Source organism: Chelonoidis abingdonii, chromosome 5, assembly GCF_003597395.2.
Source record: "Chelonoidis abingdonii isolate Lonesome George chromosome 5, CheloAbing_2.0, whole genome shotgun sequence".
Lineage (NCBI taxonomy): Eukaryota > Metazoa > Chordata > Testudines > Testudinidae > Chelonoidis > Chelonoidis abingdonii.
This window is the reverse complement of record NC_133773.1, coordinates 115,944,041-115,958,030: the sequence shown is the minus strand read 5'-3', so window position 1 is coordinate 115,958,030 and position 13,990 is coordinate 115,944,041. Positions and strand designations below refer to the sequence as shown.

The 13,990-nt window shown below is 44.2% G+C and overlaps 1 protein-coding gene across 2 annotated transcripts in view; it reads left to right on the top strand.

Moving 5' to 3' along the window:
* Positions 1 to 396: 396 nt before the first annotated feature.
* CC2D2A (coiled-coil and C2 domain containing 2A) overlaps positions 397 to 13,990 on the top strand; it is a 143,414-nt gene continuing 129,820 nt past the window's right edge. For both annotated transcript variants that reach the window (XM_075066578.1, XM_032773944.2), the window contains exons 1-4: positions 397 to 462; positions 10,984 to 11,082; positions 12,148 to 12,336; positions 13,487 to 13,643. In XM_075066578.1, the coding sequence (XP_074922679.1) occupies positions 11,005 to 11,082; positions 12,148 to 12,336; positions 13,487 to 13,643 (424 nt within the window). In that variant the 5' untranslated portion in view covers positions 397 to 462; positions 10,984 to 11,004. The remainder of the gene's footprint in view (positions 463 to 10,983; positions 11,083 to 12,147; positions 12,337 to 13,486; positions 13,644 to 13,990) is intronic.

Sequence of the window (13,990 nt, the reverse complement as noted above, 5' to 3'; positions counted from 1 at the left end):
AAGTAGGACTGAGTGGAATTGCAGGTTCTTAAAATTTTACATTGTTTTATTTTTGAATGCAGTTTTTTGGTACTATTCTACATTTATTAAATTCAACTTTCATGATAAAGAGATTGCACTATAGTACTTTTATTAGGGTGAATTGAAATTACTATTTCTTTTTTTTTTTTTTTACTGTGCAATACTTGTTAAAAAATAAATATAAAATAAGCACTGTACACTTTTGTATTCTTTGTTTGTAATTGAATTCAATATATTTGAAATGTAGAAAACATCCAAAAATATTTAAATAAATGGTGTCCTATTATAACAGTGCAATTATTGCAATTGTTATATGACCAAACATTTCTTTTTTGTTTTTTGTCTAAAGCAGAAAATACTTTTGCAAGAAGGTCCAAATCCAAGACCAAGGCACTTAAAAAGCGTCAAGCAGAGAGAGTCAGAACCAGATGGGATAAAGAGGTGAGAAATACAATGTGTATGTGTGCATGCTCCATGTGCGTCATTTTAACAAGAAGTGAAGGTAATAAAACTGTCAGTTGTTTGGAAGCCACTGTGTAAGATCATTGTTATTGATCATTTTTTTTTATTATCTGCTAGACAGAAAGACAGACATCTGGGATTTTCAAGAATTAGCTATGTTAACAGAAGCCTTTCAATGAATGCATTTCATGTACATGCTATATATACAGTATTACATTCCTCTTATTATAGCATAGACTTCAAGTGAGGCTTCTGTCACCTAGGATTAGCCTTCCGAGCTCTGTGCTCCTGTTGTTTACCATGTTTTAACGATACATAATTGCTAACTTGACCAAAAAGAGTATTTATCTGTAGTGTGCTTTTATATTTTATTTCTGTTAGAGGTACACAGAAAAGCAATAGCTTTATATAAGGTACAAAGCTTTAAACAGCTAAAGAACTCTCACTTTTTAGACATATTTCTTTGTTAGATTTTGCATCTTTGATTCCTAACTCCTTAGGCTGTAGGGGACAGAGCTAACTAAGGTATGTCTACACTATGAAATTAGGTCGATTTTATAGAAGTTGATTTTTTTGGAAATCGAGTTGATATAGTCGATTGGTGTGTCCCCACTAAGCGCATTAAGTGGCGGAGTACGTCACAAGTACTGAGGCTAGCGTCGATTTTAGGAGCGTTGCACAGAGGTAGGCTATCCACAGTCCCGCAGTCTCCACTGCCATATGGAATTCTGGTGTTGATGCTGCCTCTCGTATCCGTGTGGAGGCGCAAATAATGTTGTAGGGCCCGCCCCTGCCTTCCTCTCCCTCCCTTCCGTGAAAGCAACTACGGCAGACAATCATTTCTACACTTTTTTTCCTGGGTACCTGTGCAGATGCCATACCACAGCAAGCATGGAGCCCGCTCAGCTCACTGTCACCGTACATCTCCTGGGTGCTGCTGGCAGGCATGGTACTGCAGTGCTATACAGCAGCATTGCCTTGCCTTGCCTTGCCAATGGCAGACAGTGCAATACAACTGCTAACCGTCGTCATCATCTCGTGGCTGCTCCTGGCCGACCTTGGTGAGGTCAGTCGAGGGCGCCTTGGCAGACATGGGTGCTCCTGGCTGACCTCAGTGAGGTCGGTTGGGGGCGTCTGGACAAAAATGGGAGTGACTCCAGGTCATTCTCTCCTTTATGTTTCGTCTAATGGAGATTCAGTCCTGCCTGGAATATCATGCCAGCTGGAGGCTTCTGCTTCAGGCTGCTCTCCCAATCAGCAGCATCACGCGGTCGCACGTACCCTAGCCTACCCCTTGCTCCCATGGCTCATGAAGCCTGGACAGTAGTAAGAAGCAGTTCAACTACAGGCTGAGCAAGTGCAGAAAGGTGGTAGAATGTGCCTTTGGACATTTAAAAGCTCGCTGGTGCTGTTTGCTGACTAGGCTGTCTGCGATTAGATTAGAAGCGCACGACAAGGCTCGTTGCGCATCACAGAGACTTTGAAAACGAGTTTCATGCCTGGCCAGGCTTCAGTGTGACAGTTGTGTATGTTTCTCCTTGATGGAAACCCACCCCCTTTGTTGATTTTAAATCCCTGTAAGCCAACCCTGTAAGCTGTGTCGTCAGTCGCCCCTCCCTCCATGAGAGCAACAGCAATCGTTCTGCGCCTTTTTTCCACACAGACGTCATACCACTGGAAGCATGGAGCCCACTCAGATCACCACGGCAGTTATGAACACTGTAAACATCATGTGCTTTATCCTGCAATATATGCTGCACCGGAAACTTCAACAGCAGACAAGCAGGCGACGGCAGCACATTGATGAGCACATGGACACAGACTTCTCTCAAAGCATGGGCCCTGGCAATTTGAACATCATGGTGCTAATGGGGCAGGTTCATGCTGTGGAACACCGATTCTGAGCCCGGGAAACAAGCACAAACTGGTGGGACCGCATAGTGTTGCGGGTTTGGGATGATTCCCAGTGGCTGTGAAACTTTCGCATGCGTAAAGGCACTTTCATGGAACTTTGTGACTTGCTTTCTCCTGCCCTGAAGCACAAGAATACCAAGGTGAGAGCAGCCCTCCCAGTTCACAAGCGAGTGGCGATAGCCCTCTGGAAGCTTGCAACGCCAGACAACTATCGGTCAGTTGGGAATCAATCTGGAGTGGGCAAATCTACCGTGGGGGCTGCTGTGATCCAAGTAGCCAGCGCAATCATTGAGCTGCTGCTATCAAGGATAGTGACTCTGGGAAATGTGCAGTCATAGTGGATGGCTTTGCTGCAGTGGGATTCCCTAACTATGGTGGGGCGATAGACGGAACGCACCCTATCTTGGGACCGGACCACCAAGGTAGCCAGTACATAAACCAAAAGGCATACTTTTCAATGTTGCTGTAACCACTGGTGGATCACAAGGGATGTTTCACCAACATCAACATGGGATGGTTGGGAAAGATACACTATGCTCGCATCTTTAGGAACTCTAGTCTGTGTGAATGGCTACAGCAAGGAACTCTCTTCCCAGACCAGAAAATAACCACTGGGGATGTTGAAATGCCTGTAGTTATCCTTGGGGATCCAGCCTACTCCTTAATGCCATGGCTCATGAAGCTGTACACAGGCAGCCTGGACAGTATTCAGGAGCTGTTCAACTATAGGCTGAGCAAGTGCAGAATGGTGGTAGAATGTGCCTTTGGACATTTAAAAGCGCGTTGGCACAGTTTACTGACTCATTAGACTTCAGCTAAACCAATATTCCCATGGTTATTACTGTTTGCTGTGTGCTCTACAATATCTGTGAGAGTAAGGGGGAAACATTTATGGTGGGGTGGGAGGTTGAGGCAAATCGTCTGGCCGCTGATTATGTGCAGCCAGACACCAGGGCGGTTACAAGAGTACAGGCGGGCGCGGTGCACATCAGAGAAGCTCTGAAAATCAGTTTCATGTCTGGCCAGATTACGGTGTCAAAGTTCTGTTTGTTTCTCCTTGATGAAAACCCGCTCCCTTGGTTCACTCTACTTCCCTGCAAGCCAAGCACCCTCCCCTCCCCCTTTGATCTCCGCTTGCAGAGGAAATAAAGTTATTGTTGTTTCAAATTCATGGATTCTTTATTAATTCGTCACACAAATGGGAGGATAACTGCCAAGGTAGCCTGGGAGCAGTGGAGGAGGAGAGAAGCACCAGATTGGGTGGCGGAGGAGGGAAGGACAAGGCCACACTGCATTTTAAACTTATTGAATGAATGACAGCTTTCTGTTGCTTGGGCAGTCCTCTGGGGTGGAGTGGTTGGGCAGCTGAAGGCCCCCTTACAGTGTTCTTGGGTGTTTGGGTGAGGAGGCTATGGAATTTGGGGAGGAGGGCGTTCGGTTACACAGGGGCTGCAGCAGTGGTCTGTGCTCCTGCTGCCTTTCCTGCACCTCAGCAATATGCCGGAGAATATCAGTTTGGTCCTCCAGTAACCTAAGCATTGCTTCCTTCCTCCTTTCGTCATGCTGACACCACCAATCATCTTGATCCCGCCATCTCTCCTCTTGCACTCCAGGCATTCTGCTGGGCTCTTTCAGTGTGGGAGGACTACATAAGCTCAGAGAACATTTTGCCGCTAGCGCGTTTTTTTCACCTTCTAATCTTCGCTAGTCTCTGGGTCAGAGATGTTATGGGGAGCACTGAAACATTTGCACTTGTGGGAGGAAAAAAAGGGAGAGTAGTATTTAAAAGACACATTGTAGAGCACAATGGGTAGACTCTTTCACGGTGAACCAAGCTGTTTAACATTACATAGCACGTGTGCTTTCTTTACAAGGTCGCATTTTGATTCTTATATTGAGGGCCTGCCAGTTTGGTGTGATTTGGCTTGCAGGCAGATGTGGTAAGCCACAGTCTTTTGACCTCTTTAACCTTCATAATATGTGGAGATGGTTTCAAACAGCACCGCCCTCATTTCCCATACCAAGCACCTATTGGGTTGGCCTTTAAAAATGGGTTGGCCATTTAAAAGGAGGGGCCTGCAGTTTTCAGGTTAACATGCAGCACAAACCCAACTAAACCTCCCTCTCCCCCCACCCACACAATTCTCTGGGATGATCACTTCACCCCTCCCCCCCACCACTGTATGGCTAACAGTGGGGATGATTTCTGTTCAGCCACAGGCAAACAGCCCAGCAGGAACAGCCACCTCTGAATGTCCCCTTAATAAAATTCCCCTGTTTCAACCAGGTGACCCTGGGAGTACATCCAGGAGAGCTTCACTGAGATGTCCCTGGACGATTTCTGCTCCATCCCCATACACTTTAACAGATTTTTCCGGTAGCTGTACTGGATGCCAATGCATCCCAAGTCTTCAGAGCAAATTAATCATTAAACACGCTTGCTTTTAAACCATGTATTGTATTTACAAAGGTACACTCACCAGAGGTCCCTTCTCCGCCTTCAAGGTCTGGGAGCCCACCTTGGGTGGGTTGGGAGGGTACTACGTCCAGGGTGAAAAACAGTTCCTGGCTGTTGGGGGAAACGTTTTCTCTCCTTGCATGCTGTGTGCTATCTTCAACCTCCTCCTCTTCCTCGTCCCCAAAATCCGCATCCCTATTGCGTGAGAATCCATTGATGGAGTCCACTCACAGGGGTGGGGTAGTTGTAGGGGCACCCCCTAGAATGGCATGCAGCTCATCATAGAAGCAGTGTGTCTGGGGCTCTGACCCGGAGCGGCAGTTTGCCTCTCTGGTTATTTGGTAGGCTTGCCTCATCTCCTTCAGTTTCATGCATCACTGCTGTGGGTCCCTGTTATAGTCTTGTCTTTCCATGCGCTGGAGATTTTTTTCAAATATTTCGGAGTTCTGATAGCACGGATTTGTCTCCCCATACAGTGATCGGGTCCAGGACTCCCGGTTGTCCATGCTGGAGCTCTTTTGTGATTCTGGGACTCCATGGTCATCTATGCTGATGAGCTCTGCGTGGTCATCTATGCTGATGAGCTCTCCATGCTGGGCAAACAGAGATGAATTCAAAAGTTCGTAGGGCTTTTCCTATCTACCTGGCCAGGTGACCATCTGAGTGAGAATGCTGTCCAGAGCGGTCACAATGGGAAGCCACTCTGGGATAGCTCCGGAGGCCAATACCATCGAATTGCATTGACACTACCCCGAATTCGACCCAGCACAGGGTTGATTTCAGCGCTATCCCTCGTCAGGGAGGAGTCAGAAATCGATTTTAAGAGCCCTTTTAAATCGACAAAAATGGCTTTGTCGTGTGACGGTGCAGGGTTTAATCTATCTAACGCTGCTAAATTCGACCTAAACCTGTAGTGTAGACCAGGGCTAAGGGAGAACAGAGTTTAAAAAAATCCGTTCCTAAGGGTATGTCTACACTACGGGATTATTCCGATTTTACATAAACCAGTTTGTAAACAGAAGTCGAGTGCACGCAGCCACACTAGCACATTAATTCGGTGGGTGTGCGTCCATGGTCCGAGGCTAGCGTTGATTCTGGAGCGTTGCACTGTGGTAGCTATCCCGTAGCTATCCGCATAGTAGTCCCTGCAGTCTCCCCGCCCATTGGGAGTTCTGGGTTGAGACCCCCAATGGCATGATGGTGCAAAAACAGTGTCGCGGGTGATTCTGGGTAAATGTTATCAGTCATTCCTTCCTCCGTGAAAGCAACGGCAGACAATCATTTCACACCCTTTTTCCCTGGATGCCCTGGCAGATGCCATAGCATGGCAACCCATGGAGTCCGTTCAGCTTTTTTTTACTGTCACCATATGTCTACTGGATGTGCTGCAACAGAGACGTTACTGCAGCACTAACACAGCAGCATTCATTTGCCTTTGCAGATAGCAGAGACGATTATCAGTTGTTCTGTACTGTCTGCCATGCATTATAATGACAATGAGATGACGGTTATCAGTTGTTCTGTACCGTCTGCTGCTGGGTGCCCCTGGCTGAGGTCAGCTGGGGGCGCAAAGACAAAATGGGAATGACTCCCGAGTCAATCCCTCCTTTATGATATCTTAAAAATAAAGTCAGTCTGCCTAGAATATGGGCAAGTGTACCAGAGAGCACAGCCGCTCTGTGTCAGATCCTGCAGAAATGATGAGCTACATGCCATTCTAGGGATGCCCCTGCAACAACCTCACCTGTTGCTTCCTTGCTCCCGCAACCCTCCTGGGCTACTGTGGCAGTGTCCCCTCCATTTGTCTGATAAATAAAAAGAATGCAGGAATAAGAAACATTGACTTGTTAGTAGATAAAAATGAGGGGGAGGCAAGCCTCCAGCTGCTATGATAGTCCAAGCAGGACATTAAACGGTGTGGGGAGAGGAGCCCAGCATCCCGCTGCTATGATAGTCCGGCAGTACAGAATCTTCTTTACTACATAAAGGAGGGGCTGATGGAGCTCACCCCAGTTGCTATGATGAAAGATGGTTACAGCTGTTCTGTACCATTTACTTGGGAATGACTGGAGTCATTCCTATTTTACCCACGCGCCCCAGACGACCTCACCTGAGGCCAGCCAGGAGCACTCACGGGCTGATGATAACGACGGATAGCAGTCATATTGTACCGTCTGCCACTGGGGAGGGGAGGGGAGGGGAGGGAGAGGATATTGCTGTTCGCTGCTGCAGCATCGCATCTACCACAGCATGCAGTAGACATAGGGTGACATTGAAAAAAGTTGGAAATGATTTTTTCTCTTTCTCTTCACGGGGTGAGGGGGATAAATTAACGAGCTATACCCTGAACCACCCCGGACAAATGTGTTTGACCCTACAGGCATTGGGAGCTCAGCCAAGAATGCAAAATATTTTCGGAGACAACTGTGGACATGTGGGATAGCTGGAGTCCTCAGTACCACCCTCCCTCCCTCATGAAGCATCCATTTGATTCTTTGGCTTTCGTTATGCTTGTCACGCAGCACTGTGCTGTGAACTCGTATCATAGCCTGGAGATTTTTTTCAAATGCTTTGGCATTTCGTCTTCTGTAACGGAGCTCTGATAGAACAGATTTGTCTCCCTATACAGCGATCAGATCCAGTATCTCCATACGGTCCATGCTGGAGCTCTTTTTGGATTGGAACTGCATTGCCACCCCGTGCTGATCAGAGCTCCATGCTGGGCAAACAGGAATGAAATTCAAAAGTTCGCGGGGCTTTTCCTGTCTACCTGGCCACTGCATCCGAGTTCAGATTGCTGTCCAGAGCGGTCACAGTGGTGACTTATGGCATTACCACCCGGAGGCCAATACCATTGATTTGCGGCCACACTAACCCTAATCCAATATGGTAATACCGATTTCAGCGCTACTCCTCTCGTCGGGGAGGAGTACAGAAACCGATTTAAAGAGCCCTTTATATTGATATAAAGGGCCTCGTAGCGTGGACGGGTGCAGCGTTAAATCGGCTTAACGCTGCTAAAATCAGTTTAAACGCGTAGTGTAGACCAGGCCTAAGCCACGAGGGGAGCTAGCAAGCAGGAGCAGAAATTGGAAGTTTTGCAAGGCAGTTCTCAAGGTGAGGAAGGAGAGACTACATGATTCTCATGGTGAGTTTGTCCGTTCGGTTGCTTGCTTGCCATATTTTTGCTTGATTAAATATTACAGTGTGGTGTATGGTGGGGGCTGCGTGCTGAGCCTACTGACATGCTAGGCTAGGCTAGATAATGAGGCTCTAGCCTGCTGTCCTTTGATCCCTAACTCCTTTAGAATTACTTGACAAGCGGGTGGGGTTAACTCAGAGAGAACTGAGATTTTAAAAATCAGGTTCTAAACTACTGGAGGAGTTAGCAAGCAGGAGTTTTGAGGAGTGTGAGAGGCAGATACATCTAACAAACATACTCTGAACTTAGACCACTAACACCCCCGCCTCCTCCCACAAAAAAACTAACCAAATGGAAAAAACCCTGAGGGCAGGTAATAGTCCAGCATCAGCGTGAGGGCGATCTAGTTTATTGCACTGAGTGCAGCATATACGATTACCTGTCTTTTGGGCAGGTGTGTATATGGTGTAAGCAACTCATGGTCCTTAGAGACACAGTATTGGCTCTTGAGACCAGAGTGGGTGAACTGGAGCAGCTAAGGGAGACAGAGGTACACAGAGAAGACTTTCACAGACACCATAGATAGGTCTCACCCTTGAATCTGACATGCATCCATGCTATAAGGGAGGATGAAAGTCTTAGGGAAGAGGAACATCAAGCTGGAGTGGAGAGTAACAAACCCATAGTTGGGACCTTCCTTGCAGATGGTGTCATTGTATCCTCTCACAGTGAGGATACACCTCCTGGGTCGGGAATCCAAGTTACTAGGAAGAAGAAGGTAATAATAATGGGGGATTAGATTATTAGAAACATAGATAGTTGGGATTGTAATGACTGGGAGAACCTCATAATAAATTGTCTGTTGCAATTGCTGTGGATCTCACAAGACAGAAGGATGTACGGTGTTGGGGAGGAGCCAGTGGTCATGGCATATGTAGGTACCAATGATGTAGGCAAAGATAGGAGAGTGATCCTGCAGGTCAAATTTAGGTTGCTAGGTAAGAGATTAAAGACCAGGACCCCTCCATGGTAGCATTCTTTGAAATGCTTCCAGTTCCACCTGCTGGGCCAGGAAAGCAGGCAGAACCGCAGGGTCTCAATGTGTGGATAAGACAATGGTGTAGGGAGGAGGAGGGTTTTGAGCTATTAGGAACTAGGGAACCTTTTGGGAAAGGAAGAGCTTGTACAGGAAGGATAAGATCCACCTAAACCAAAAGGGAAACAGAAAGCTGGCTTGTAACATGAAAAAGATTGTAGAGGATTTTTTAAACTAAAGGCTGGGGAAAAGTTTATGGATGCAAAGGAGTACAAGGTTCAAATGGAGACATCTCTTAGGGATGAATTTATTAAAGAGGGAAATTTATATGCTAGTAAAGAGAATAGGAAGTTGGTAAAGGAACAAATGAGGACAGTCGAACATGAGAGTTCCATTTAAATGTAACACATAAAGGCAAGCAAGTGAATACAGTAACTCTTCACTTAAAGTCATTCCTAATGTTGTTTCATTGTTACTTTGCTGATCAGTTAGAGAACATGCTTGTTTAAAGTTGTGCAATGCTCCCTTATAATGTCGTTTGGCAGCTGCCTGCTTTGTCCACTGCTTGCAGGAAGAACAGCCCATTGGAGCTAGCTGGTGGGGGTTTGGAACCAGAGTGGACTGGCAGCCCCCCATCAGCTCCCCGCTCCCCTAAGTTCCCTGTGCGGCAGCTGCCCAGGAGGCTATCAGTTGCCAGCAGTTCAGCTGTCCCCCCCCCACTGCCATGTGCTGCTCCTGCCCTCTGTCTTGGAGCTGCTCCCAGAGACTGCTGCTTGCTGTGCAAGGGGGAAAGGGTGGGGGGGGGTAATGTCAAGGTGTCCCCCTCCCCCCGCTCCTGCCCTCTGTTTACCCCATCTTCATAGAGCAGGGAGAGGTGGGATGGACATGACAGGACTCAGGACGGAGGGAGCTTCCTGGCAGCAGCTTCTGTCTCAACTTGCTGAATCTACTTAAAAAGTCAGTGTACTTAGAGTGGGGTCAGCGTACTTAAAGCGGCCTTGTGCATCTCTTTCTCTCTCTCACACACACACACGGTGTCTGTCTCTGTCTCTGTCTGCTATGCTGTCTCCCCTCCATTCGTGCTACCTTGTAGAGTGTGAGACTACATGAATAACAATGGTTAACCCTTGAGGGCTCAGCTGATTGCTAGTTCATCATTTAGCAGTAAGACATTCCCTGGGAAATATCCTACCCTCTGACTTTACCACCTCAACCAAATTTCACAATCATCATCGCTGTGTACCAGTATTTAAATTGTTTAAAACTTATACTCTGTGTGTGTATGTATGTATGTATGTATATATATATATAACATAGTCTTTTGTCCGGTAAAAACAGTTTCCCTGGAACCTACCCCTCCCCCATTTACATAAATTTTTATGGGGAAATTGGATTTGCTTATCATCATTTTGCTTAAAGTCGCACTTTTCAGGAACATAACTACAATGTTAAGTTACTGTATTGACAAAATGTTCAAGTGCTTATATACAAAATGTTAGAAATCTAAATACTAAGATGGATGAACTAGAGAGCCTGGCATTAAATGAGGGTATTGATATAATAGGCATCATGGAAACTTAGTGAAATGAGGATAATCAGTGAACGCAATAATTCCAATGTACATAATATATAAGAATAATAGTAGGTCGTGCTCGTAGGCGAATATAGTATCCCCTTCCGGTTTCAAAAAATGTTGTTTCTGCCCCTCCTTACATAATCAGGATCAGACAAGTTTCATTAAATGGTTTGAGTGGTTTTGTTTTGCTTTAGAAGAGAAAAGAGTTAATTGTAACTAGCAAATGCACCCACTTTCTAATAAACGTTTGATCAGAATAAAATTGGACTGTGAACATGCAGCAGTTAATCAGTATACTCAACTACTCACCACCTTCATTTTGATGTGTCTGTAAATAACTTGTATGATAACTTTAAAGATTTTTTTTTATGCAGTCTGAAGATGAGTCAAGGCAGATGCAAGAGGATGAATCCCAGATGTCTTCTAGAGTCAAGTTTCGTGATTCCGTCAAAAAACTCAAGCAAAAGTCACATGTAAGAATCATTTTCCTTAATTACAGTAACCTTTACTTACCTCAGTGGGGCTTGGTGTGGCTGCAGGATTTTCACTGGGTGGAGCAGCTGGCAGGATTGGGATCTTAATTTGAAAAATGCCCTCCTCATTGTCAGGGGGCTTAAGAATGTAATAAACAATTAAAATATGATCATCTTCATAAATACGCATGGCAACTCTGTCAACAAATATTAAAAATAGCCACAAAAATCTCTGATAAAAGAGAACATGAATTCTGAAATCAGAACAATGTGGGCCCAGGGGCTGGGGACCATAGGAGCTCTCGCTTCTTGTTAGACATTTCTCTCATTGACTGACAGCCGCAACAATACTCCTACTATTACATGTGTGGTAACAAAATACTGCTGTTAATTGGGTCACTGGGTATAAATTTTAAAGATTCGTTCTGCCTCTTAGGGGCAGATTTTGACGCTGTGTGCAGGGGCAGGAGAGTCCCACAACTTGTGCTTCTTGAGTGCAGGCACTACCAGCTGTGTTACAGGAGGCAGGACTGGACAATGTCTTTCCACCTTACCCCTTCAGTACTGTCTGGCAGAGTCTGGGGCCTTCAGCATGGAAGATATAGAAGTCAATTCTCATTGTGCTCCTCTAAACTTCCTCAGAGGGCATTGGTCCTGCCTGTGATTTCTGTGTGCAAAAGACCTCTCAAAACTGTTGTTTGTATGATGCCCTCTACCACCACCACCCCCTTCACCTTTCACAGCCACAACATAATCCTAGCCTCTGATCATTTCCTAAGTATATTTGTATTTAAAAAGATGACTAAGTAAAAACTGAAGCAGTTGATATTTAAAAATCTTACTATAAATGCTTTATTAAGTAGTAGAGATATTAGTGGTAAAAGAGTTTGATATATAAACTGTTTAACAGATGCTTGATTTCATTGTTTTGATGTTTGTGTGATTTTTATTTAAGTGATTCATAAACATTACTGCTGTTACTCATGAAAGGATAGTTTTAACTGTTTTACTTGTATGAAAAAATTGTAAACGTGATCTTGAATAAATGATACCTTCTCTCCTTAGGTCCAGACTGATTTTCCTTCTGCTGAAGAAGCCTATAATTTTTTTACATTCAATTTTGATCTTGAGCCAGAGAATATGAAGGATGAAACTAAGAGCAAAAAGAAGAGTGAATCAAATCAGGAGGAAGAGGAAGGGAAAGAACAGGAATCTATAGTAAGCCATCAGCAAGAACAAACAGAGGATGGAATGGTACAAATCATAGACACACTTTTTAATATTTTTATTCAGACTTTTTATGCTAACTTTTGCTTATCCATTTAATAAAAACTGACTTATTTTATAATTTATTTTAAAAACAAAATGTTGGGATTACATTTTCAAAATGCTGAGATGAGGTGGAAATTGATTTGTTTGCAGTTAGTGCTTTTTCTTTAGTAGTGAAGTACTTCTTGCTTAACAATTACATAACAAATAATTGACACTCTTGATGCAGAAGCCTTGTAAGGCTGCATAGCCATATATGAGAAAAAAGAGTTTCATAGTAAACTGAACATTGTAGACATTGTATCAGTAGTTGTCAATTTCACCTGAGGCTAATATTGGATGTTTATTAAAGAGACTTGAAAAAAAAATCATGATAGGCTACTTTTTCAAGAGAATATGAAATTAGGATGACAAGACATAAAGGAAAAGTGATTATAGTTGATAATTCATGGTGGTAACTACAAATCTGATTCTTCCACCCTTTCTCACATTGAGCAGTATCTTCCTCCACATATTGTCCCATCATTCCAAAGGAATTACTGGCAGACTAGTGTACTACTCAATGTCAGCAAGGGTGGTAGAATCTGTCCCATTTAACATATTTGTTAGTAAACTGTACATTTTGTTAAAATGAAATGGAGTTTCTATTTCCAGTACTCTAATATATAGTAACTTGCTAACATCTTGAATAAACTGTGATGATATTGATTTTGATTATTCCAGTGTATGAATGTGAATAACTAGCTTTACCCAATACAGTACAGCCTTGCTATAATGCCTTTCATAACAATGAACCTTTGAATATAATGAACCCGGTCTCTGGATCTCACCTTAAGCCCTGTTGCTGTGGCAGGGGCTGACAGCTCCTCCAGCCCTTGCACAGCCCCAGGGCTGGAGGAGCTGTTGCCCCCGCACCCTCCCCATGGTGGTTCTCTTTTGCTGTAGTGAACCTCTGGCTGTAAAGAATAAATGGCTTGGATCCCGAGGGGTTAGTTATAGCAAGGATGTACTGTACAGCATAATTTAAATAAACCCCATTTTTCTGTTTGCATGCAAAATTGTGAGATTGATGTCTTCCAGACCAGAATTTCATACTAAATAAAAGAACTAATACATTTTTACATTTAAAATATAGGATGAAGAGGACTGCCTTGTTAATGATAGAGAAGATTTATTCATTATGGATCAAATGGCTTGTGATTTTCTAGTAGTAAAACCTGCAGACTACAAAAGCTATTCTGAGCGACTACAGAAGGAAAGAGAAATTTTGTTCACTCCAAGCATCCTAACAGGTATGATATGCATTTTTTTCTTTTGTTGCCAAATTTAACTGAAATATAACATACTCTAACCCAAGGGTCGGCAGCCTTTCAGAAGCGGTGTGCCGAGTCTTCATTTATTCACTCTAATTTAAGGTTTTGCATGCCAGTAATACATTTAAACATTTTTAAAAGGTCTCTTTCTATAAGTCTATAATATATAACTAAACTATTGTTGTATGTAAAGTAAATAAGGTTTTTAAAATGTTTAAGAAGCTTCATTTAAAATTAAATTGAAATGCAAAGCCCCCCCTGGACTGGCGGCCAGGACCCGGGCAGTGTGAGTGCCACTGAAAATCAGCTTGTGTGCCGCCTTTGGC